Source organism: Bacillus rossius, chromosome 5 (assembly GCF_032445375.1).
Source record: "Bacillus rossius redtenbacheri isolate Brsri chromosome 5, Brsri_v3, whole genome shotgun sequence".
NCBI lineage: Eukaryota > Metazoa > Arthropoda > Insecta > Phasmatodea > Bacillidae > Bacillus > Bacillus rossius.
In genome coordinates, this window is record NC_086333.1 from 54,145,157 (window position 1) to 54,172,816 (window position 27,660).

Sequence of the window (27,660 nt, forward strand, 5' to 3'; positions counted from 1 at the left end):
AAGTTAGTTAATGTTATACATATTATTAAAACTAATCTAACATAAATTAACCTACAAACATTTCATAAAAATTAAGTATGTCCTAGAACAGTAACCATTAATAATATATTTATAAAATATCAAACAATATTTTTTATAACTGCTTTTGATAACTACTATCTCAGAAGTACGAACACGCTATCGTTTGAGTGGCTATCAGGATTCCCGTGTTATGGTACGCGTACAGTAGTTACGTCATCACTGACCAGTATTACGGATTGCGGCTGGCCAGAGTTCCGTGATTCTCCGCTATGATGCGCTAGCGGAGCCAGCCTCGAACAAGCAGTGCCGGCTGATTTTTTTTTTTTTTTTTTCCAGTGGAGGGGACAATGGAATATAGGAGCTATCAGCTATTTGTAGTGAAGTGTGTTCGGGTTTGAATGGTGTAGCGTTGTGTCTTATGTGCCACTGCATTTCGTCGTGAGGTAGTCTTGCGACTGATACGTATTTCGAGTGATTGTGTGGTTGGCAATCGATACGCTTCAGTGCCGGATCAGAAGAACGAATAAATCTGGTGAGTGAATAATACAATTTCTACTCTTAATGGACTGATATAGCAAATTACAGTGTGAGTTTCATTTTCGATGGGTTTCGTAGTTACGTCGTGTTGAGTTTGTTACTAGCTTGATTTATAGGAACAGATTTATTTTTAGATAATGAACGTAATACAATGTATCCTAGTACCTCTGTTAGTTTATCATGGCATACGTATGTGTTACAAATAATATTTTGAAAGTATATTGATTTCATAGTGTACATTAGATTAATTCGAAGATCCCCAACATTTGTTATTACTTAGCATGTTTCAACAGACCTTTGTAAGAGCTTAGTTCTTGAACTATGTTTTCAGAACTGTGCAAACAAGTGCGAAATCTCGCTCTATTCGCTAAGATGAGAACAATGTTCTGTGGTACACAAAGCAGTTACAAGTTACAGCTAGTGTTTGCTGAGGATTTAATAATACCAAACCTCCTTCCTCTCCTGGGATGGATTTTATGACAGTATGTTTTTAATTCAGGTGTAGCTCCATAGCGTTTTTTTAAAGGGGGGGGGGGGGGTTGATAACCCCTCCCGAGTTCTAATTTAATTTGAATTGTATATTTATGTTAACTTAAATACTTAAATTGGTAAATATGTAGTTTAGCGGTATTTGCCAAAAAAAAAAAGTTAAAAATCCGAAAATACTTTCATTATATGCTCTTTAACTTCCTCTTTTCATTAAACCCGGTTTAATTAAAAGAGGAAGTGAAAGAGCATATAATAAAAGTATTTTCGGATTTTTAACATTTTTTTTTTCGCAAATACCGCTAAACTACATAATTACGTTGTCAATATTCCTAGAATTATCTAATGTCTTGTTTTGCAACTGCGAGACGTTTTCATGGACCCGCCTCTGTGATAAATGTTAACTAGGAAATGAAAGTCCGAAATTAATCTTGTAGGTAGAACTAAATTTTACACTAAAATTGATTTTTTTTAAAATTGTTTTATGTGACATGTACTATGTAGGAAGTAAATTGGCTTGGTTCTATGCATTGTCCATTTAAAATTACAGAGTAAAAGCAGGGGGAGGTGGGTGAGGATATACTCCCCCCCCCCCTGAACACGGAAAAAAAAAACCACGTTGTTTCCATGAATAAATGGAAAGAATATCAAAGCAAATAGTGGGTAAAGTTGTTCTACTCCCCCCTCCCCCCATTTTTTTTCACAATGAAATTAATTTATGCTTACGCTAAGTGTACAAAAGAAATTGAAAACGTTGTCACTGCCAGTGGCAAGTTGTTCACGTCATAGTTGCGGTAGAAAGAAAATGGATTTGATATGACCACGGTGGTTGAAGTTAAATCACTAGCCTCCCATCAAAGCGATCGAGGAGAAATAATTCCCGGCGGCGGTTCCAAACCAGGAATTTTTTTTTCCCCTTCAGTGGGCGACCACGTGGTAGACGTTGGTTTTCTCCATGTACTTCAACCATTTCCTTCCTCTAATTCATCCCGCCGATGAGTTATGATATTTAATGTCATCACCCATCACGAGTCTAATTACCTCGATGTCTTAATTCGTTCTGTTTGATTTCGTAGACACCGGGGTCTATTGTGGCGAACGCAAAAAAAAAAAGTGTGGGGGCTGGATGGGGTTGATTATCCCTTTCCCCGAAGTTACGAGGAAAAAATAAAAGTGCGATACTCGGTGAAGACTGTGTTATTTTTTGGAGGTACAGGTTGAGCTGACACAACGCCTGAACATCAAGCTCCACAGGAAGTGACTCATGTTCCAAACCCTTTTTGTTGACGTAAATGTTGACCACGCATATTCTAATTTTATTTATTTATTTTCAAAAACCTCTTTAAAAAAAGATCTGGTATTATTGTGTAACTTATACATTAATTATTCAAAAATAATGTCGCTTCACACACGTGCCAAAGACGGTAGCAGACAGTGATAATTATGAACAATGCACATCTCCCTCATTTAAAAACTGTAGGTAACGATAGTCCTATTGCTTAGCCAGCCAACTGCTTTCTACGCCCTCTTGTGTTCATGTGTTAATGTCAAATGAATAACTTGAACGGGTGCCTGACAGTAGTGTGTAAGATATGTAAACGCAAACAATTAACCCTTGAAGATGTCTTTCTTGGTTGCTACACCAGGTTGTGTTAACGTCTAGTTTCTCGCTGAAATTAAATAATTCTTTTCTGTATAGGCACAGGACCCACATACTTACTACTGGGAAGTAATCATAGACCGATAGGCGTACTGCGCATGGGCCCCAACGTCTCGCGATTTGCTAGTAGAACGGTCGTAACCAGCTGATGTAAACAATTGCACGCGTCATTGGTTACATTTGCTATTCCAACAGACTTCCGCTTTGGCTAGAATTTTTTAAACTTAAAGTAGTTATTTTGAAAGTACATATTTTAATGTACTATAAATGTAGGTGGAAAAATATAACTATATATTTTTAGGGATAATTTTTAAGGGAGGTTGATAAAGGTTAAGCTTATATAAACTTTTACATCACCATTGTATTCCAGTTCAGGTAAAAAAAAAAAAAAAAAATTGAAGTCAAAAAGTAGGGTAAAGTTGTACCTGTGTATAGTAAAGGGGAATTAAAGAAACTGTTGTTAAGAAAGAAAATTTGTATGTTTATTTAGTTTTTTTTTTTGTAAAAATGAGGTTCATAAAATTTTATTTTTGCGTTTCTGTGATAAGTGTAACATGTTGGAAACCTTTCCGGTTTTTCGGTAACGTTGCAGATAATTGTCCTAAAAAATTATCCCAAAAGTAATTTTCCGGGAAACTAACCATTTTGTAGTCATTTAATAATATCAAAAACTCAATGTATTGAAACGCAAGAACATGTGAGCTTTGTACGTCTTACCACGTGCCCGACAATTTTTTTTTTTTTTTGTTGCAAATAAGCCGTGCGATCTCAGATACACAATTTTTTATTTACTCCGATAAGTTCGGGCACACGGTAATGCCGGATAAACGATTTTGTCGGATTGTCGAACGTCATTATAGTTTCTAAGTGAAATACCGAATGTGAAAATGTGATTCGTAACACTCCTGAAAATAGGAAACCGTGTAAATACTGAAATGAAAACCGACAGTAAGGATAAACCCTAAAGCGAAATAAAAACGCCGGCAGCGCTGTACCTAACGCGGGCATCAAAATAGTCGGGACGGCGGCGACGCGAAACTCTAACCAATCACGTTCTACACATCTATGACGTCAGCGCGAACAAAATGACGTACTGTGCCCGGCAGTTATCTTTGCGTCTGAGCTCCCTAGTCCTGTCTGAGGGAAAGGGGAGGGCGAAGAGACAGCGATACCCTATTGTCAAGGTCAGCGGCCAGGTTTGTACTAGCAGAAAAGAAAACATTCGGCGCGTGACTTCCTACACTACGTAAGTCTGTATACACGGGGACCCCAGGGCGGTAAGGCCTTTTGGCTAAGAGCGCTGGGTTACCAAACCAAAAGTGAGAAATCCTATGAATTGTACCTGTACTACATAAGTGTAACATTGTGTAAATTGCAGTGGTTGTGCTCGAATATTTGTACTCATCTGTCAGGAAAAGTAACAAACTATTATCTAAACCTGCAACGTTTTACTTTGTCCTATCAGATATACTTACGGTGTCTGCTAATTATTATGCTAACCAAAATTAATTGAAATGTTAACTCAGTAACTAGCGAAAACCAGACACGATTTATTTTGGAAAACTAGGCCACTTAGTATGTAAAATAAATTTAAAACTATGCTTCTCAATTCATTGTGTTCTCAAAGTTATTTTTAAAAAAAGTCTTGCAAGAAAAAGCAAACGACCAAAACATTACGCAATTGTAGCTCTCCGTGCGAAAGCTATCTCACAGTTGATGACGCAGGAGCCAGTCTAGCCCTTATCGTTCTCCGGTTTCCGTACCTAAAACGTGCCATTTAGCGCTGGATTTACATTTAACTAAACATGGAGCTTGTTATTTTATATTTGCTGCTTTAACTTCATGTCAGTCGTTTAGGAAACACCTGACTACCAACGTTAATGGCATTTAAAAAATGCTTGTGTAAGTGTGGCTTTATATTTTAATGCACCTTTAATCGATTATTTATTATAAATGTAAATACAATTTGCATTGTACTTCCACTTTAGAATGGATATTATAACCTTCAGAACCTCATATATATTATATGATTTGTTTAATGTAAGTGTGAAGTTCTCTTTCCATGATAATTGATTGTATTAAGTGACGAAAAACAAAATTAAGTTAAAATTAATTACTATTATTACTATTCGATTGTCAGCATTCATAGTGTACCAACAATGCAGAACATATAACTTACAATGTTAAACTTTCCATTTAAGCCACTTTTGCGCTTTTTTGGAGTAATAGCATAGAAAAGAGAGGGAGGGATAGAAAGGCCACTCTCTGAATAACAGCTAGAACGCTATTTGCAGCGCTGTTGTGGCCGTGCACAGTACTAACCGTATACACATTGGTGGAAGAATGACCTAAGTAGCTATTTATGCTAAAACCACCTATGGCACAAGCTAGCATTACTATTGAAGTTTGCAATCACATCTGCAGCATTAAGAGGGTGGAGAGTTTTCAGCTTCTCGACTTTTATTATCTGTATCCATTCATTGTATACCGTTTCTTCGTAAACTGGGAAGCGCTGTCTAACAGCAAATTTACCATCGCAACCAGGCACACAGCATTTTCGTACACGTGGCGGCATTGAATTTTACTTAATACGTAATTTTATACTCAATTTAACAATCTTACCTCAATGAAAAAATGACCACTAAATAATTGAATAAATAAACGCCAGATATTTTCCAGTTTCCATCTACGAAGCAATAAGCAAGTAGCACGCAAATAACCTAAAGTCCTAAACAAAAATACGAAAGAAAAATTGCCGCCATTACAAATGAGCCTTGGCAACGAATCGTAAACAAACATTGAGCAGTGAGCACACTAGCGCTCTTACGGCCGTGCACACAAACAAAACGTTGTTCAAGCATCTCTCTAATGAGTGCACATACCGTGAGTAATAGCAACTTATACCATAGAATAAACGGTTTTTATTATTTCCCGCTCTCCTCTATGTATCACTTTACCGCGCCTCTGCGAGCTGCCACCTTCGCCTTCTATTTTCGGGTATACATTGAAGAGCGATATTTTCCTAACAGCCACGGCTCTCGGCTACGTGTCGCCTGCTTACCCCCTCTTCTTTCTCCGGTCCCGCTGTCCCCCCCCCCCCCCCCCGCGCTGAGAGACGCTAAGATAACTGCCGGGCACAGTACGCGACAGAATCCCCGATTATAAATATTTTCTATCGCCATCGCGTGGCTGGCGCGGAGATACCGAATTACATGTCAGAATTAGAGGTGTAAAAGTAACGAAAATAAGCGTACCCGTATGTATTCGTTACTATAACAATCAGTACTCGTTACTATCGTATCGTTACTCGTTACTTCTGATACCGCATAACATGCAACGAATCGAGTCGTATTGCGTACGCGTACAGTACGACGTCGCGTAAATAATAATAAATAGAATATATACAATTAACAATATTTGATAATTAACAGTTTTTGTTAACCAAGAAACAATTACATCTCATTAGAGCGGTTTTATTATATTATCTCTTTTAAGATAAAAACAAAAAAAAATGTGAAAATACGCAATAATAAAAAAAAATACATATTTCTAATTTGTAAAAAATACTTTCTCATAAACAGTAAAAAAACTTGTACGACGAATTTCCAAATTATACTTTACTTAATAAACAAACATCGTTCTGTGTAACGTAAATTCATCGAATATGCGCGCGCATGCGTGAAACATACGAAAAATGCGAGTAACGAAATCCAGCCGTGTGTAACGTTTCGTTACTCGTATATAGACGGCGCACCCGTTACTCAGTAACGAATACATACGGTTTGCTACAGCTCTAGTCAGAATTGGTTTTCGAAAGGTTGAGCTTGTGCATGGTTAATTCTGTTGTTACACTTGAATTTTAAAGTTTTTTGTTTTGCAAATTTATCTGTGAAATCTCTTTAATATGTTTACGCACAGCGATTTTTACAATTGAATTAGAATTTGAATTAAACTTATTTCTCTCAAACATATGTTTAATAAATTAGAGCGAAACTCAGTACTCGTAATAGAAATGAAACTTTTTTTGGCACTTTAAACCTCAACTCTTAAGTATATCGTAAGGGTTAAAACGGCAGAGAGAAAGAAGGCAATTTTCTGAAGAAATATTACTCACTGTTGAAATACACCATAACGAAAAACTGTGCGTGTTACTGTTTGTTCAAAACATGTCTGCCATTTGGAACATGCCAAATCTCTGAACGAATAACAGGTTACAAAGATATTATTTTGGATTATTATTGTACACACACACATACACACACACAAAACGGCAGGAATTATGTTTTCAAGTATAGTCTATATATATTCATGCCAGTTTGCACATGTATAGGTATGTCTGTTCATACAAATTTGACATGTGCGTGTCATGTATTTATTAACATTAATATATATATATATATATATATATATATATATATAGTGTGCGTGTTTGACTTGTCTTAACGAAATAAAACAATTGAGGTACGAAAATGTATTATAACATTTAAATAAAATTAAACAAGAACTAAAACGTTTAGTGTTCTTTTCTCAAGCAAAAGCATTACTTAAAAATTGACGTGTAAACGTTTGGGTACCAAAATTTGTACTACTTATTTTATTGATTTTCTGGAATTTTAAACATTCCTAATTAATTCAAAAACTATAAAGAATTTATAGGTAAATCTTCAAACACGAGAGATTTGATTAAAACCATAATTGTATATGTAATCATTATTAATTTAGTGTATTTACGAGCGAGAGACAGTATCATTACTCTTAACACTGTAAAAAAAATGTGCCTTTTATCAAGGAAAATCCATGGAATCTCAGTTGCCAACGATATCAGTAGTAAAACTGCAATGCAGAGCTTTGCAAAATTGCAAATGGTTCAGAGCCCTGCCTTGCAATCTTACAAGTGACGTTGTTAACTTAATTGCCAAGGTCTATCCGTGTGGAAGAACAATTAATTATTACAGTGTAGCGAAGAGGTTCTGCTCACGGTCATGACGTAATGCCACTCACGATAACGCCTCTTATCTACACGAGTAAGTTACGGCCTCGCCTACGACGTTGAAACATGAGCGGGACTGTGAGAAACTTTGATTTGTATGTACCCTGGAAACTTTTTTTTGGTACTTTTTTTTTTCCAAGGAAAATATTGCGACACCCAGTTGCCAACGATATCACTTGTAGAACTGCAAGGCATAGCTTTGTACCCATTTGCAATTTTACATAACTCTGCATTGCAGTTTTACAAGTGATATCGTTAGCAACTGTTTTTCCAAAGACTATCCTTGTAAAAAATAAAATTCTTTTACTGTGTTGTTATGTTTAATGCCGCGATAAAAGGGATCATCGATAGGAAATGAGTGTTCGGATGGGAAATAAAGACTACACGTTACCATGGTCATAACTGTAAAGTTCGCACGTATCTCGTAACTTATATTATTTACAATAGATTTTATTAGCAATTGACTTGTAATTTTTGTCCTAGTTTCAGGGTCAACACACACATTCCGCTTCTCCAACCCTCCTTAAATGTAATATTAGCACAACAAATGGCCAGCTAAAAAAAATAAGACGTGGGAAAAAATTTGACAAAAAAATATATTTTTTTAATGTTACAAGATTTCCTGAAGCTATAATAGATAACTGATTGAACTAATGGCATATTGACTTCGGGTTTAACATCCCGGCGACATCATGGTCTCTATTTGACCGTTCATAGTGTTTAATGTCACTGTTATTCACTCGACAGGGCCTCTGAGATATAGACGACTCCGAACTCGTACCAATTGGGTTGGTGTTAAAAAATATTAAACAAGGGTGTCCGGCTATATCCTTAAGACATAATTCCCTGGCATGATTTCAGGCATTGCCAGAAAAATCACAATAATAAGATTTAGTTCAAATGAGAGTTAAGAACATTAGTGCATTATAGTACTGAGATGATGCAATTTCGTACATTAATTCGTTAATTTAAGAGTTATTCCTAAAATGCTTCGTCATAGAATTCACGAGACAGATGTTGTCTTCTTTTTTGTATCACTTAGCTCTTAGACAAAGTCTGCTTATCTTATCTAATAACAAATAAGATTTTACTATCGAAAATATGATAGAATTATAGTTAGTTCCGTCTACAGCTAGGCCAAATTATTAATTAATCCAAAGCTATTGGCGTTATAAAGAATTAAGACTGAATTCTACAGACAAACTTTGACTATAGGTTCGTTGCGACAAAATAAAATTTGAAAACACGTGAACGATTTAATTGGCCCGTGTGGTTGTGTGTGTGTGGTTGTGTGTGTGTGTGTGGTTGTGTGTGTGCGTGGTTGTGTGTGTGTGTGTGTGTTTTTTTTTTAGTGAGGCGGGATGATAAGCGCGACGCTCGCTGGTGCTTCTAGCAGCACGATTACGCCTCAAAGTGCAAGGCTGTGAACTTGGCGCGCTGTCTTATCGTTGTGCACAGGACAACTGTGAAATTTGAGCGGTGAACGTAACATTATATGGAGGAGAAATTAAGATAAAGGTGTAACGTGATTCCCTGAAGTGCTTTCAAGAATCTGTACCGGTTTTTTTACGCCTAAAAATTACTCTGAAAACACGCCTTTTAGCCTTTTTAACTCTTCTGGAAATAGTTTAAAAACAAAAAATATAAAAAAATAAAAATATTTATAAACTTCTGCCAGCTTGAGAATATCTCCTTTTTTCAGCAAGGATGGAGTTTTAGCACAAGCCAGAATTGTAATTTTTTTATTCCTTCAGAATTTTTGTATTTTTTATTTCGTGTAATTTTTTTTTACTGATCCTGATTTAGGAAAACGTGCGCTAGTTTTCTCCATGTGCTTCTAATTATTCCTGATAATATTTGGTTAGATTTCACTTTTTTTTTCTCCTGATTATTACTGGCGAGACATCTGCTGATGTTCTCAGAGTGCTTCTGGTTATTTCTGAAAAATCAATCTCTGCATGAAAAATATTTTACTTAATGAGACATGCAATTTTATTCAGTTACATTTAATTAGTGAATTTATGTTACTAAGTCAGCAATTACAATTTTTATCAGGTATAATTCAAACGAAAATATAACAATTACTCAGCCTTGAAACAGCTGAGAAACACTGACATACCGGACGAACTTCCTTCTCACTGATGTCTAACGAAGCCCTCGTCTTGCATAAAAAATAAATATTTACCTCAACCCTCAACACACACACACGCATATATATATATATATATATACATATATATATAAAAGCAACCAAGGAGTATAAATGAAAATGTCTGCTACGTCACTCAGCTGGACTGAGGAGACGCTCTTCCCACACACGGCAGTTCGGACTGAGTGCTCTCGAGCCCACAGTCCGATATGATGGGGAGCCATCAGTTCGTCAGTTCATCAGTTCGGACTGATCACTCCACCGTCTTTGCATACACGTGGCAGTTCCGACTGTTCGATTCCGACTGTTCGATTCCGACTGTTCGATGCCGACTGTTCGATGCCGACTGTTCGATGCCGACTGTTCGATGCCGACTGTTCGATGCCGACTGTTCGATGCCGACTGTTCGATGCCGACTGTTCGATGCCGACTGTTCGATGCCGACTGTTCGATGCCGACTGTTCGATGCCGACTGTTCGATGCCGACTGTTCGATGCCGACTGTTCGATGCCGACTGTTCGATGCCGACTGTTCGATGCCGACTGTTCGATGCCGACTGTTCGATGCCGACTGTTCGATGCCGACTGTTCGATGCCGACTGTTCGATGCCGACTGTTCGATGCCGACTGTTCGATGCCGACTGTTCGATGCCGACTGTTCGATGCCGACTGTTCGATGCCGACTGTTCGATGCCGACTGTTCGATGCCGACTGTTCGATGCCGACTGTTCGATGCCGACTGTTCGATGCCGACTGTTCGATGCCGACTGTTCGATGCCGACTGTTCGATGCCGACTGTTCGATGCCGACTGTTCGATGCCGACTGTTCGATGCCGACTGTTCGATGCCGACTGTTCGATGCCGACTGTTCGATGCCGACTGTTCGATGCCGACTGTTCGATGCCGACTGTTCGATGCCGACTGTTCGATGCCGACTGTTCGATGCCGACTGTTCGATGCCGACTGTTCGATGCCGACTGTTCGATGCCGACTGTTCGATGCCGACTGTTCGATGCCGACTGTTCGATGCCGACTGTTCGATGCCGACTGTTCGATGCCGACTGTTCGATGCCGACTGTTCGATGCCGACTGTTCGATGCCGACTGTTCGATGCCGACTGTTCGATGCCGACTGTTCGATGCCGACTGTTCGATGCCGACTGTTCGATGCCGACTGTTCGATGCCGACTGTTCGATGCCGACTGTTCGATGCCGACTGTTCGATGCCGACTGTTCGATGCCGACTGTTCGATGCCGACTGTTCGATGCCGACTGTTCGATGCCGACTGTTCGATGCCGACTGTTCGATGCCGACTGTTCGATTCCGACTGTTCGATGCCGACTGTTCGATGCCGACTGTTCGATGCCGACTGTTCGATGCCGACTGTTCGATGCCGACTGTTCGATGCCGACTGTTCGATGCCGACTGTTCGATGCCGACTGTTCGATGCCGACTGTTCGATGCCGACTGTTCGATGCCGACTGTTCGATGCCGACTGTTCGATGCCGACTGTTCGATGCCGACTGTTCGATGCCGACTGTTCGATGCCGACTGTTCGATGCCGACTGTTCGATGCCGACTGTTCGATTCCGACTGTTCGATTCCGACTGTTCGATTCCGACTGTTCGATGCCGACTGTTCGATGCCGACTGTTCGATGCCGACTGTTCGATGCCGACTGTTCGATGCCGACTGTTCGATGCCGACTGTTCGATGCCGACTGTTCGATGCCGACTGTTCGATGCCGACTGTTCGATGCCGACTGTTCGATGCCGACTGTTCGATGCCGACTGTTCGATGCCGACTGTTCGATGCCGACTGTTCGATTCCGACTGTTCGATTCCGACTGTTCGATTCCGACTGTTCGATGCCGACTGTTCGATGCCGACTGTTCGATTCCGACTGTTCGATGCCGACTGTTCGATGCCGACTGTTCGATGCCGACTGTTCGATTCCGACTGTTCGATTCCGACTGTTCGATTCCGACTGTTCGATTCCGACTGTTAGATGCCGACTGTTAGATGCCGACTGTTAGATGCCGACTGTTAGATGCCGACTGTTAGATTCCGACTGTTAGATTCCGACTGTTAGATTCCGACTGTTAGATTCCGACTGTTAGATTCCGACTGTTAGATTCCGACTGTTAGATTCCGACTGTTCGATTCCGAACTGTCAGTTCGGACGGTTTGTGTGTGGGGACCTATTCTCTTTAATGGTGACCTTTAACCAAAACTCTTCAATGATTACGGTTATAATTTGGACATTCTTTAATGGACATAATGTATAAAAACCAGGTGAAAATGTCAGCGTGCACTTGTTTTCGCAGGAAATCAGCAGGTGTAACGCAGCATCCCCGCCATGGACCACAGCAAGAAGCACACCAACCAGAACCCTTTGCTGAAGGCCAACCCCATCTCCAAGCTAGTCTTCTTGTGAGTACTACTGGCTGCGGGGCTCTCCGTGTGTTAGTTTTTACGAGCGAGTTTATTCGGCTTATAGAGCGTTTCGTCCTTAGATTGCAGCGTCCATTTAAATGGGCATTTTCTCTCTCTTTCCAATGCATTATTTCAGCCATTAGCGCTTTCTCTTGTTTTCTGTTGCCTGATGTACACCATTGAGTAAACAATTTGTTAAATATTTTATTGTAAATTTTTACATTCTTTAAATGATCCATGCAATGGGGAATTATGATCTAATACAATTTCTTGGACATAGCGCCATTGCAGTATTGCACTGCCTGTTATTGAAGAAATTCAAGAACGCAAATTAAGAAATAAAAATGACAAATATAAATCCACAGCTAACCAGCCTGTCAGTTAGAAAAACCCAACGATGGACCTAACATGTACATTATGGACAAAACGATGACAGCACAGACGAACACATTGAAACTTAAATAGCCCAAGAATTCCGTGGACGGAATTTAGTTATGAAAAAAAAAATAACAGCACAGACAGAACACAGTGGGCTGACGACGAGACAGTTTCAACAATCACAGTAAATACCCTCAGACAACAAAACCTGGACAACGCAGCAAATATATGAACACAAAGATGAAGATAAACATATATTTTGGACAACACCGACGAACACAGTATAGGTTTCCTATATGACAAAACAATTGCGACGTTACGGGAACTGGCATCTGTTCCATCATCAACCAGATTTCTCAATTTGCGTTCTTGAATTTTTTTTCCCCATGACAAGCAGTGCAATACTGCAATGGCTTGTGTCAAAGAAATTGTACTAAATACTTAGTACATTTTTGTTTGTCATACGAGAAAAAACAAAACCGCGTGGACACAATAACACGATCTTTCGCTGTCGCATCGCGCCGCGCTGTTGTGTATTCCAGAATTAGAGAACCGTTTTGTCGTGGACGAGAGGTCAAGAGCGCCATGCGTGGCACAGCTGTTGGAAGACTATAAGAAGCTGCAAAGTCGGTTACGGTAATTATCCCCTACCCCTCCCCCGATGCTTGTCTGCCGCCTGCAAACTATCCAGACGGGTCGTGTCAACTGCGGGCCAAGGACTGAATGACGACGCGATTCTTGAGTCCCGTCTCCCCAAGGCTGTTCTGCTCGGTCGACGTGCATTCAGAGGCGCCGACTCCTGTTGGGTTCCGCGCCGCCGATTCGCAAATACAGGGATAGTTTGACGGAACACCAGTAGACAATTACCAGTCACCATGCATTGCATACTCGGAACAATAGCGACCCTCCACATTTGCCTAATGCACATCTTTTTTTTTACTCCACAATTAAAAAAAAACTTAAGATTTTAAACGTTACTGTAGCCATAACTGCAAACGTAATCTTCGTGTATCTCGTAAGGTTTCCTATGGATTTTATTACAGATTTACTTTTGTTCTTGTCCTATCAGGGTAAAAACTCACGCGTTATAAACATTATTTCTAATCTCAACCCTCCCCCTTACCTTCCGGAAATCAACTGGTGAAGCGCTTTTGTCGGTCTCGGTTTTGAGCAGTTTTTGCGATGTAGGATTCGTGTGATCGGAAGTTGTTGAATGAAACATTTTCCGTGTCGGTGTCCTGTCATTCCGCCTCTTTCTGTGTTGTTTATAGTTTCATAATACATCATGTACCGCCCAATAGCGAGTCACGAATTTCCTATATATGTACATATATATATGTGCTTGTTTCATGTTTTATCAACCCCTAATGTATGCACGTAACACGAATTTTCAACCGTTCGGAACAATTCTTCGTCATGACAAAAAAAGAAAAGAAAAAATGGGTTCGTGTACCTACCTACTTTCGTACGCGCGTTAGAAGTTAATACTTACGTGGTGTAATAAACAACTGACTTTAATTTTGAATTCAAATAATTAATAGAAACTAAATAATAAAAGGACTGGTGTGATAGTATAATTACGGTTGGGAAAGTATAAATTGTATCAAATTAGAAATTTCAAATAAATACTTAGTTTTCAATATTAATGTGCGTAAAAGTTATTTAATTTATTAAAGAAGAGTTTTAATTAGTAATGAAAATAAATAAATATTCCACATGTTTATTGTAATTTTTTTTATTTTAATTATTAATTAAATTATAATTTTTTTATACAGGGGCCCCCTGTTGCCGGGGGCCCAACAAAAAATCATCAGTTTAATAAAAACAAAAATACATGGAACAAAAAGACAATAAAAACACACAGAGCACTAGATACATGGCCCAGAGGGCGAGGTGGCGACGGATAATGATGGGTGGTGATGGTAGGTTCCCTCCGACGATTCCGTCCCTAGGGCCAGCGACTTGTTTGGTCGGTGTAGTCCATAGAGGTCAGTCGGGCGTCAAGAACCAGAGGTGGTGATGGGGCAGCTCGGGAGAAACAGTGATGGAAGTGGGCGTAGCGGAGTCAGCAGTAAGCATCGTCAAGAGTGAACAACAGTCATTGGTCCCGCAGTACAGTTCGTGGGCGTGGATGTCACCATGGTCAGCTGCCGGGGCCACCGGCCACAGGAGGGTCGTCGTCGCGTAGGTGGTCGGTGCTCAAGAGCGGTGGTCGGGGGGTGTGCCGCTGCGAGCTGTCGGATGAGTGGATTGAGGCTGCGGCGGCACTGGCGCGCAGAAATTTAGCGGTCGTCTGTGTGATCGTGGTGTTAGAAGTGCGGGAGTCCCGACCCGTCGAGGATGGTGCGACGGGGTGTCCCATGGGAGAGTCCGAGGACGAGGCGCGAGAGCCATGGAAGAAGGAGCGGGTGAGTGGGCGCAGGGCGAAGCGAGAGGAGTGAACCGAGACGGGGCTCGCGTAGGTGAGATGAGGGTATGACGTACGAACGATATGCGGTGAGGCGAACAGGTAATGGGTAGAGGCCGGAAAAATTTGCGAGTTCAACGACCTTCAGGATAGACTCCATGATCCTATGCCTACTTGGGCAAATGGCGCCCGTTCATTGGGTACTGAATTTTGAGGCGTCTCAAGTGGGTAACTTTTGATTGGATACTTATTTGTTTGATGGTCTCTAATTGGCCAAGAGTCCTACATATTAACAGTGAACCAATAGCAGAAGCAGCACAACGTTATAATTATTTGAATTTTAGCATAACACGTAATGAACCCGCGAATTTTTCAGGTCTCTAGTAATGGGGTGCGTGAGGTGGGCCGGAGGACTTAGACCGGACCGAGTGGAAGTGGGGGAGGAAGGTCAGGGTCCTCTCCAGGGTGATCCCCAGATAGCACAGCTCGGGAGACCAAGGGATGGCTACACTGGAGATGCGTGGTGGGTGGTCCTGGTGAGGATGGTGACTGGAAAAAAAGGATGGACTGAGATTTGGAGTGATTCAGCCCGATGCCGAGCGGGGGATGCACCACAACGCCGAAATACCACAACGCCGAAATACCACAACGCCGAAATACCACAACGCCGAAATACATTAACCCCGAAAAATGTAATTTCAGGACTGCCTCAAAGGTTAGGTTATGTAAGGTTAGCACACAAATTCATTCAGTTGTTTTTCATTTTGCTCCTGTAGCCCCCCCCTCCCCGCAGTAACATTTTTCGGCGTTACTGTATTTCGGCGTTGTGGTACACAACAGTTTTCTAGCTGTCGGCGTTGCGGTCAATTTGGCATTCGGCGTTATTGTACGTTCGGCGTTGTGATATTTCGGCGTTGTGGTAACGACCCTGCCGAGCGCAAGGAATTGGTTGTTGAGGGAGGTGAAACCACGGCTTAGGCGGTCGGCGAGCATCCGCTCGGAGACGGAGGAAGCGAGGAGGCAGGTGCCATCGGCTTACTGCACCATGTAGGTTCCTGGAGAGGGGCGCATGTCGGAAATATGGAGAGCAAACAAATTATATGTACGGGAACATAACATCAGAAACACTCCCATGAAAACGGCCAGAAGACTACTAAACCTTCCACAGACACTCCAGCGACAATGGAAGCTTACAAATAACCTGACATCGTTATACATACGGGAACATAACCTCACTTACATAAATACAATTGAAAACGTAAAGTATACAATTTAAAAGCACATGCATAATTTTTATTTGTATGTAGCCTGTTTTTTTTGGATGTAGCCTCTTTTTCATCCTGTGAAAATTTTGTTGCATGGGTCGTTCGCATCGTTAAAATTCACTCATTTTTCATAACGCCCTTAAAGAAGTATAACTTCATAAATTAGGCATTGGTGGTCACTGGGGGGGGAGGGGGGTCAGTTTTTTATGTGTAACATCTTACTCTCGGTATACGGCATTTGGTGGGAGTAATTTTGTAGATGAAACGAAAGTCGCATGGAACATGGAAGGGAAGTTGACTACTGTGCTGCCATCTGTAGCGGATGGCGCGAACCTAAGTTTGCAAATCCAAAGGGAAACTGTATATTATTAACAAATTAGTAAATATTAACAAGATGGGCAATATTTTAACAAAAATCGCTGTCTGAAATCAGATCAAAGCCGCGGTATAGTGTTTTTCCAAGTCTTTTTTCACTTTTATCTGCGCCGTTTCATTATATAGTGTAAAATTTCGCTCTGCAAATGGAATGATTTTGATAGTCTACGTAGCTACTCCGGCAACTACGTGTGATCCGGTCAAGAAATTTTGTTGAAAAAACACAATTTGCTTATATATTTATCACCTCGGCATTATTTTAAAGAATCATTCGTTAAATTTCGTGTCCAAGTTTCGTATTGTAAGTGTATTTTCAACATGAAAACACATGAATTTGCTCGTTACCGAGGTTACTTATCACTGGCGAGTACATACTGAAGACTCAAAGGAATTAACTCTGCAGGACTTGAAGTGAAACTGAAACTCAAGTTCGTAAGAGGTATGCCATCTTAGTTTGCTCAGGGATCGTATGTGTATTTTCCCTACTTTTTCTAGAAAACAATTTTTTAAAGCATCGACTGTCCTGTGCTCTTTAAAACGGCGCATACTTAACTACGCTGTGATAAATCGATTCCACGCGAGGCCGGGTTTATAAATTACCCAACGACGCAAAAGCGCAATATACAACCAGAAAATGGCATTCGTTTGTAAAGTATTCTTGTTGCGAAACGTCATCAGAACTAATAAATTTGTAAAAGAGTAGACTACATATGTCTCTACCCTGGGCTTCGTGTGATAATTCATTTTCATCATGAAAACTATTACAAATTGTGTATAATTTGATGAAAAAATTTTTTGAATTTAATTGTGTGAAAGTTTAAACTGTAAACATTATTTATAAGTATAATAAAAAGAACATCGCGTTCTTTTGTGCTCTTAGCGTCTGCGTCTTTAAAAGTTTTCGGAACACTTCTCTTCGAATACGGTCGTAGAAAACGCAAGCCAAAACGCAAGAAATTTGGAAGTTGGAACAGTACTTGCGTTCTTGCGTAGTTTATAAACCAGGCCCGTTATCACACACTTGTCATGTCTTAGGTTTTATTTGAGGGCCCTTGAGTTTTTTTTCCTATTAGTTTATTCCAATAGCTCGCTTGCTTTTCTTTGTTGGGTCTCAATATTTGTTTCCAGGTATTTACTAAACGTCTGTAAGAAGATCACGCTAGTTATCATAATCATGCAACTTGCGTACCTTTTAACTGTTGTTTGATAACAGTAGTAAATATCTGACTAAACACACAACGCAAGAGACCTAGTGCCAGCGTTGACCCCAGAATATGCGGAACTTTGGGCCATTTACGTTTGCGGGGCTCTGATATTTTGGATACTCCACAGAGAAAAGGCGAAAATTTTGAAAAATAAACTGTAATAACTACTTATTTAAGTCAACCAGGTTTTGCTAAATTATTTGTAAGTTTAGACTATAAAAAAATTAAAAAATGATGTACACATGTAAGAAGTTGAGATAAATAGTTTTAATAATGAAAATATATAGAAAAACGTACTGTTTTTTTATAATTTATCAATATTAATTATTTATTAAATAATATAAGAATTTATTATTTATAATGTAAAAAATAATTTATACGTACAGGTACATAACCTTACGTATAAATACACTTGATTAAGTTTATTAACACAAATTCTATCACTAATATTCACAATAATTAGTTTTAATTACATGGACCAATATTCAATAAATCACTCTAGTGTAAGATTTAAAAGCACATTTTAATTTGTATGTAGCATTTTTTTTTTCGTCCTGTTAAAATTTCGTTGCAACGTGAAAATTCATTCAACATTTTTTTCCATAACGCACCCAAAGAAGTACAACTTCAAAAATAAATAACAATCAGTTTAGCGTTAGTAAATTCTAATGAATTACGTTTACGTTATTTAACTAATAGTTTTCTACAGTTTGACAAACATTTTATATTTCTAGTGCGTTAGTAATAGAAGAGCCGGTGCGGGACCCAGTAGATGTATTGGAATAGCTTTTAACTGACAATGGTGACGAGAAAATTAATGACATATGAGACCGAGACGTAAAGTGTGCGCTCGTAGGATGCGCTCAGAGTGAAAGTGCGCCGGTGGCCCTAGCCTTGTATTTCTCGCCCAGGGACGCCTGACTAGCGCGCTCATGGAGGAACAAAAAAAGTCTGGGTGGTTATGAGGTTTCATGGAGGGGGGGGGGGGGGGGGGGGGTGCGATGGAAAGGGCGCGGACATTCGCCCACAGAGTTGGAACGTGTGCTCGGGGCGGTCGCTACGTTGGCTATGCATGCAGTGGCGTAGCAAGCGGGAGGCAGGGATGGGATGGCCCCCGCCAGGGGCGCCGGAGTAGGAGGGGGCGCCGCAGCGACACGGTTTCGCGTTAATGAACCCCCCCCCCCCTCTTTTAATCCAAAAGGGGGCGCCATTTTCAATTCTGGCCAGGGGCGCCAGTCACCTTAGCTACGTCACTGTATGCATGCCCCTGCGCATTCGGTCACCTTGGTCGCTGAAGGTCCGTTCTGCAATGGCACGGAAACTATGAAGGATCTCCGGGAACATTATTACACCAATTGAGTCCACTGCTTCCACAATGCTCGTTTAAGTAACAAACGGCAACTAATGGGATTGCGTTTCAATGTTACAGAATATTATTTTAATTTAAAAAATATATATTATGCTACGAAATCATAGCACGTTCTACAATAAAAATAAATGACAAAGTGATAATGATCACTAAATATTATTGTACTTCAAACAATTTTAAAGTATTTAGAACATAAACAAATAGGCTACCACCGCAGCTAAGTTCTCAGCTTCTACTGATCATTTTCCATGCAAAAAAAAATTACGAATATTTTTAACAAAATGCATCTAGCATTGACTAGCTTATAATGAATTTCTTATTATATGCCAACTAAGGTAATTATTTAATTTTTTTGACCAAACACTTTTTTTTTAATCCCTTGCACTAATAACGTGGTCGTATAAAATTAAGTTAAACTCTATAAACATAACTAACCTCCAAAACTCACTTTACAGAAAGTACAGAACATTTTTTAAAATATTTTAGTTACAAAGACCTTCCTTTAGTTGTCATTAACTGGAATCGTCATTTTTTTTCTCAATTGCTTAGCTCTGGTTTGAAAATTAAAATGCTACCTAAGAAATTGCATATTTTTTATCATGTGCCGTACTTATAATTTTTTAGTTGTAAACATACAATATGTAACCACAAAAATAAAAATATCAATTTTCTTCACACACAAGTTGCCAAATTGTTTAGCATTTTTTTCTTTATAACAGGTTAGTCCCTAGTGAAATTTCCCATTAACTGAAAATGCATGCATCTGCTGGTAATTCGACCCTAGCTTCTGAACGGTATATGTATACTGGAATTTATTAGTTTTAATTACAACTTCCCTTGTAGACTTTACTGTAGAACAATTAGTACCTATTTCTCATGTTATTGTAATCATTCTGTAGCAATTGCATAAAAAACAAAACATTTGATGTAATTTTTTTAGTTGTAAGTGAACCTTCATTGTAAAAATGTCATTACACCATATAACCGAAATGCAACTATCATGAAATTAATCAGAATTTTTAATCAAAACTTAACTCAGATCCCAAAACCTAATATTTAATATATTAAATTCAGTGAACATAATGTATTCAGCATGGAATTTTAAAAAAAAGTATGTACTAAATAGATTAGAAAAAAAAAATTTACTCTTTTTTGATCTTACAACTGTTATTAGTAACCCATTTTTACATTATGACATTGGTATATTTATGAAACAAGTTCTAGCATATCTATTTTTATTGTTCTGAGAGCATCATCCATCAGTCAAAATGACAATTTTTTTTTGGTAAAATAAGTATTATAAATCGTTTATGTGTCATATGAGTTAAATAATTAGGCTCTCATTCTGAATAAAACATAAATCATTAAAAATAAAAAATAACATGGAAATCTCATGGTTTGAAAACGAAGTTGGCCTAATAATGAAATCACAAAATCTTGTCTCTTTCTGTGACGCAGGAGTGGCATGTGTGTGTTTCTTCCTGCAGCTGGCTGAGGAATTTGTTTTCCGTGGGACTGCACAGAGACCTGGAGCAAAGTGACCTGTACAATGCTGTGCCCACAGACGAGTCAGACAGACTGGGAGATGAAATGGAGATGTGAGTGCACCTTGGTTCTTGATTCTTAAATTGAATTCTTCAGTGTAGAAAAGAATAACGTCTGTTCAGGGTTCCCAACAGACAGGGAAAATCTGGGAAGCAGGGGATCGGAAGACAAGTCTTCAAAACCTGGAATACACAGGGTTAACTCGGGGAATTGAAAATATGTCTTCCAAGCCTCAAAAACAGAAAGAAAACTCAGGGAAAAAAATATGTCTTCAAAACATGGAAAACACAGGGAAAACTCCAGGAATTAAAAATATGTCTTCAAAATGTAGAAAACACAGGGAAAACACAGAGAATTGAAAATATGTCTGTAGAACCTGAAATGCACAGGGAAAACTCCAGGGAATTAAAAGTATGTCTTAAAAACCTGGAAAACTTAGGGAAATATTTTTTTTTTTCTAACACTGTAGTGTTATAATGTCTCAAAATGTTTATGTATTTTAACCATAAAAATTTAGCACTGTTAATGATCTTTCTGGTATTTACTAACATTAATTAAATTCTTTAGACTAGCAATTTTAGGTTACATAGTGTTAAATAAAATGGAAACTGTGTAATCTGTATATTAGTGTGTGTTTTTATTATAATGAGGTATTGTGATTCATCGGTTAGCTTTAAGAAATATACCGATGGGACGAAGGAAAAAAAAATTAATGGGACAGGAAAAACATGGAAAACTCGAAGGGAAATTGGCTGAAGTAAGTGTGTAGGAATCTTGCAGTACTTCCTTCTCTTCAAGAGAAGCAAAAACTGTTTTTTTTTAAAACAAGTAATTCCCCCTGAATTATGGTACAATTTTCTGTGTCAACTACCCTCCTTAGTAAAAGGATAACTGCTTGAAAACCAATGCCAAACACTTTTGCAAAGTAACTGTATTTTCAAAAATGGTCTTTCATCCCTTCTCCAATTGCCAATCATTGCCATTGCAGGGGAAATTGATGAGGGAGGGAAGGGCTAGCCCCCCTCAAAAGTCGTAAAAATCTAGCATTCCCACTACTAACCAAAGGAAATAATTTGAAAGCAAATAGTGGGCATAGTGGTTGTATCCCCCCCCCCCCCCCCCTTCCAAGAAATTAAAATTCTACGTACGCTCCTGTGGTTGTTATCCATCTTTTTACACTCTTTAACAGTTGCAAGCTTGTTTTCTTGTGGTGAGCATAATTAAAAATGTAGCCTAACATTCCATTCAATCAATATTATACCAAGCAGCCAGACATCTCTCATTTCAAGATGGTTATGTGCGGCTTGGTTAGTTTAATACAACTCTGTGCAAATATCAAAATTCCGTACAATGGAATTTGTTCTTGTCTTCCTGAAAGCAGAATTTAACTTTTTTTTGTGACAGATTGGGGGGAAGAACCACTTTGGCCATTTTGTTATTTGCTTTCAAATTCTTTCGTTTTGTTGGTGGAAGTTATAGATTTTTATAGATATTTTACGATTTTTTTTGGGAATGTGTAATATATCTCCACCCCATCCCTTGCTGGATGCTCAATTATGTAGTATTATCACATAGCAGTACCAGATATATGAATCAGTAGTATTTTAACAAATTTCTTCCTTTCATTTAGCTCTTTGTTCTTGAAAATCTTTTAACTAGTAGAATGGACGAGTTAAAAATACATTTTTAGAAGCAGAATAATTATATTTGCCAGTATTATTCATTACTTTTGTTCTGTATGGTAAAGTATTAAAAACTATAATAGCTATATGATGGATCCCAGTTTTCAAGTGAGTAGTGGTATGTACATGTGAATCACTAGCTCTTTTGTGGTCTCTTTATGTTTGGCTTTAGTGCAAATTTTCAATGCAGCATAGTTTATAACTCCTAATTAGCTTCTCAAATCCTAATGATGCACAGGCTCTGGAAGGAGAACATCAAATCAAATTCCAAGAAAAAAAAACCACCGAGTCTTCTCAGGGTCATCATCAAAATGTTCAAGTGGGAATTCATGAAGTCTGGCGTGGTCGTCTTGCTAGTATCGTGTGTGTTCAGGTAAGTGTTTCAACGCTGCACTTGCCGGTTCAACTTCATTCCAATTTAGTTACTGAAAAAAGATTCTTCATATTTCAAATAATAAACGAGAATATTAAAAATGTTATACCGCTGATCGTTTTCAAAACTTACATTAAAAATGTACTGTTAGTTTTCAAAGTGTAAATTGAAGTAAAGCATAAGCTTATCCAGGTGGAAAGTGGAGTATAAGATGTAAAAAATAAAACAAAAAAAATGTATTAATAGGTTGGTTGTTGGTATTTTAACTTTTTGAAGGACACTAATTATGAAATTTATGTACCACGTCATTTGTGAGACATCGTAACACCCTCCCCTCCGTTGAAAGAGGTTGAATTCCGAAAAAAAATTTCTCCCCTTCTGATTGGACCTAAATATGCCCTTGCGTTGGAGTATTAAAGTACGTATATTGTTCTGCACCGCTTTTAGGTGAATTGACTGTACAAGTCAATTACTGAACTGGGTTTCTGATTTTGTGAGTGAATAATTAACTTTATTTGTGATTGCCGCACAGACACCACCCATAGGGGGAATATATATAACTGCGCCATTGAGAAAAAATTTTTGATGGGAATTATTTAGGGGGGGGGGGGGGGGATTCAAACACTTGGGGGGAATACGAAAAAAAAATACAAAATCTAAAAATGTTTATCAGTTGACATTAATTGCCTAGATAGTGCAATATTTCACTTTATTATTTAGCGTTATATTTGAATTTAAACACAATTTTGATTTCCCCACCCCCTTCCCAAAAAAAAAATAATCCATGGGTTAGGATTCTCGGACAACCTTGTTGGACACTATCAAATTCAATATCATAGGTAAGTATCTAATATTTTTTTGGGAAAGGGGGGGGGGGAGAATGATTGTTTGTTTAGTGGGAAGGGGTGGATGCACCAACATCATTGAGGGAGATGGGCTCCCGTGGTTGTCAGTGTACGACTTCTCCTGGTTAACGGATGGTTTGCTATTTAACTGTTACCCAGAGTTTCTCAGCCGCTGCTGTTGGCCAGCCTGATCAACTACTTCTCCCCGGGCAGCACGACGACAAAGACCACGGCCTACGTGTACGCTGGCAGCCTGCTGGTGACGACCTTCGTCTCCACGCTGCTCTACAGCCACAGCAACATTGCCATGATGGCTCTCGGGATGAGGGTGCGCGTGGCGTGCTGCTCCCTCATGTACAGGAAGGTACGGTCGCAGTGCCGTCGCGTGCTATGGATTTCCCGTACCTTTTACTGATGCAAGAGTCCAGGCACGTGCGCTGAGACATAACCTAGGCAAGTGCAAGTGCGCTGAGACACGGCCTACTTAACTAAGTAAACAAGGAATTGGTGTGTCGTTAGGTTTATTACACGTCAAAAGAACTTTCTACGTGGTGCTGTCCCGATACTTAGTCTTTATCACACGGGGAGCTGAAGGGTTGTACCGGCGCACCGAATTCTCTTTACACACAGAAATTGCCTTATCGTCTGGTGTGTCCCTGGCGTGTGCAGGACTAGGGTCACATGTGAAGCTGACGGGTAGAGAGCGCTGTGGTGTGGTGCGTGTAAGGCAATTTACTAAACAGTTTACTCAATAGCACAGTTCCCAGTTCCTGCAACGAGGCGTCCTGATGAAGGGTCACATGGTCGCACAAACACTGAATTGAACCTCACAGTTCCCGTGTTGCAGGCGTCACAGCATAGGGTGAAGGGGGCTCGGAGACAGATCACACTTACAATTACGTAATTTTCACGGTAACACGGAGTACAGATGTTCCCATGTGTGGTTGCAATGGTGGAAAACATGGTTTCCTTACCCAAGCCTAGGTAGAGGACCCCTGCAGGCACGTAAATCACGTTTTCACTGCACGGCTCACTGCAATGTTTCAGGTAAAAGATGCGTTATGAAATTGGACTACACCGTTAGCCCATTGGCAGCCTTGAGCAAGCGAAAATAGAAAGCCTTGTGGCTTACGTGAAGGCGGGTCCATGCCTCATGGCCCGTCTGAACACAAAAAACAATTTTACATAAAACAAAGCACTTAGTGAAGAAACAACAGCAATTAGTTAAGCGGCCGATAGTTATGTACAAAACCGATGGATGCCGGCCATGGAGACAAATGAAAATGTACCAGGTAATATTTTCACTTTTGCAGCTAACTCAGTGCAGGCAAGATTATGATGTCTCCGTGGTGAATGAATGCATCCAGCCTCGGTGCGGGGTTAACCACGACTGCCGCAGCCCTGGGAGGTGCCGTGCTACCAGGGCCGTGTTTGCGTGCAAAATGCGCAGATAGAGAGGGGTGACTCAGGTTAGGTTTCAAAACCTAATTGCACGGTGAACAATACTCATTTCTTTATGCAAAGAGTTTGATTACATGAATCTGTCTTTCAAGTGTATCCATTATGTCTTAACAATTTTTTATCGGTGTAGGAGTACGTGCACATTACTATCGGCGGACAAAAACATACACTTGACAATTATTGCTGATAGCAGTGCGTGCAGCTAACACCTCGCTGAACTGCATCACTCTGGGGCGCGTTCGTTGCACACGTACTGCTGAGGCGTCGAGGAGACATAACAGCCTGTGCAACCCGAGGGAGCACCGGTGGTCGGCATCACAGAAACTTGTGTCGAAAAACCTAGTTTCCGGCACATATGTGCCGGAAACTAGGTTTTTCGACACGAACTCTTCATGACACAATTATGTAGTGTCTGTGAAATTTTAACACCACAGGTGGCTTCTTGTCTACTAGAAGTGTAAAACATTGTCAGTTTATTCATTCCTTACTTTTAGTATGTTGATTGAAGTGAAATTAATTTTGTCACCACATGGGTAAGAGTGGTTATTTTTGACTAACATTGATAGTGGCAAATGACTTTACGAAGATGCTCTGTGAAAACGGTTGGAATGACACATCAGCGCACTGGTTAAAATAGTGTGTGCTTGTGCGAGCAGATGCGTGCTGTTCCTTCAAAAGGAGCACAAACCATTGAACCCTGTTTACTTTTACTCGACAGATCCTGCGTATGAGCAGGACGGCAAGCGGCCAGACGACGACTGGTCAGATCGTGAACCTGATGTCGAACGACGTGAACCGGTTCGACCGTGCATTCCTCATGCTCCACTACGTGTGGATCTTGCCGATACAGACAGTCATCATCATGTACTTCCTCTGGCAGTTCGTGGGCGTGGCTTCGTTGGTTGGCGTGGGCGCGCTCTTCCTGCAGTCTGTTCCAGCACAAGGTAAGCTCAGCCGGCATTCATCCGACTATGAGCTTCAACTTTAGTAATTTTCATAGCTAGTGATGGGTCAGATCCCAATATTCTCGAATCAGAATCTAGGTCTCAAAGGTCCAAAATGAAATAATTTACAAGAAATTAAAAATATTAACTATGGTGTTAAACTGTTAAAACATTTAACCCTCTAAATTTTTATTCACAAACTAAGTTGCCAGAATCTAAAACATTTAACCCGCTAGTCTAAATGTTTTATTCATGAACTAAGTTGCCAGAATCCATACATATTGTAACTTCATTCATATAATTTCATGTTAAAAGTATACCTAATATCTTTGGGAATGGCAATATGATAGATGCGAAAGGAAAAAAAATTTAACTAATAATCTTTAGAGGCTATCAGTGATGAATTATTTTATTTACTTCATTTTGTTTAATATTTTTCTTTGAATCTTTTTCCTTGAATATCGTAGTCTTTGAATTCTAAGAATTTGATGTTATTTGAGGATTTGATTGCCCCATCCTTATTCATAGCATATTACAGCAGGCAAAGTATCTGTGAGTACTTAATTAATTTTTAAAAAAAATTAAGTTTTACATGTCACTTGAAATCCGGTTAGTTTTTGGATCTTGTCGGTAGACTAAGTAAGGAGCTGTGAGGAAGCCTCTGTAATTTACACCACATTAAATACTAAACAGAAAACATTTCTCCTCTTCCAGGAATTGGAAATTTTATTGATATTAATTACATAATGGGATAATTTTTAATTAAATTTTGTTTTTTTGATAAATGTTTGACAGATATAAGGATTGACGAGCTTTATGAGACATGCGAGCAAAAAGCCATGTAGATCACTATTTTTTCCTGTACTTTAATCACTATGTATTTTTGTATTTTACCTTTGGGACACTGTGGTCATGTGACAAGGCAATTGTTTTATTTATTTATTCTGTTGAGCCTTTAATTATGGTGGTTACCAATCATTGAAGACTTAAATTTTGCATATCCAAAATCTCTCTTATGTAAGAGTGAAACATTGATAAACTTAATTATAAATTTGCAACAAAGATAACAGGTTTCAGAATTGTTTGCAGTTAAGTATGTACAGATTTGAAATATTATTTTTAGGATACACAGATTTGTTATAAATTTGTGTATGCTTAACATTATAAAAAATATATAATACAGTATTGATTAAAAACAAGTATGATATAATTACAAATTTACTAATCTACTATGGATGTTGAGCAGGACTTAGGATACTACACGAAAGAAAACTCTAATAATCGTTTCCCACCATCACCATATACCAATACCCTAACTCTTACTATCCAACTCTTTTAAATTGTAGAATGGATTAGTTTAAATGATATTTTTAATAGAAATTGTAAATTGGCCAATACTGTCCATTTCCTTCATTTTATACAGTAGAGAGTAGAGTATAGAAAAGTATTAGACCAGTATGACGGAGTGTTTGAGTGGGTCTTCGTTTATTACAGCCTAAAGTGTTGTAAATATGAATATCTTTGTTTATTTTGAA

The 27,660-nt window shown here is 39.2% G+C and overlaps 1 protein-coding gene across 1 annotated transcript in view; it reads left to right on the forward strand.

Annotated features, from left to right (window-relative positions):
- Positions 1-335: 335 nt before the first annotated feature.
- LOC134531812 (ATP-binding cassette sub-family C member 4-like) overlaps positions 336-27,660 on the forward strand; it is an 89,898-nt gene continuing 62,573 nt past the window's right edge. The window contains exons 1-6 of the mRNA XM_063367761.1: positions 336-553; positions 12,168-12,273; positions 20,763-20,873; positions 22,741-22,875; positions 23,880-24,084; positions 25,900-26,125. Of these exons, the coding sequence (XP_063223831.1) occupies positions 12,200-12,273; positions 20,763-20,873; positions 22,741-22,875; positions 23,880-24,084; positions 25,900-26,125 (751 nt within the window). The 5' untranslated portion in view covers positions 336-553; positions 12,168-12,199. The remainder of the gene's footprint in view (positions 554-12,167; positions 12,274-20,762; positions 20,874-22,740; positions 22,876-23,879; positions 24,085-25,899; positions 26,126-27,660) is intronic.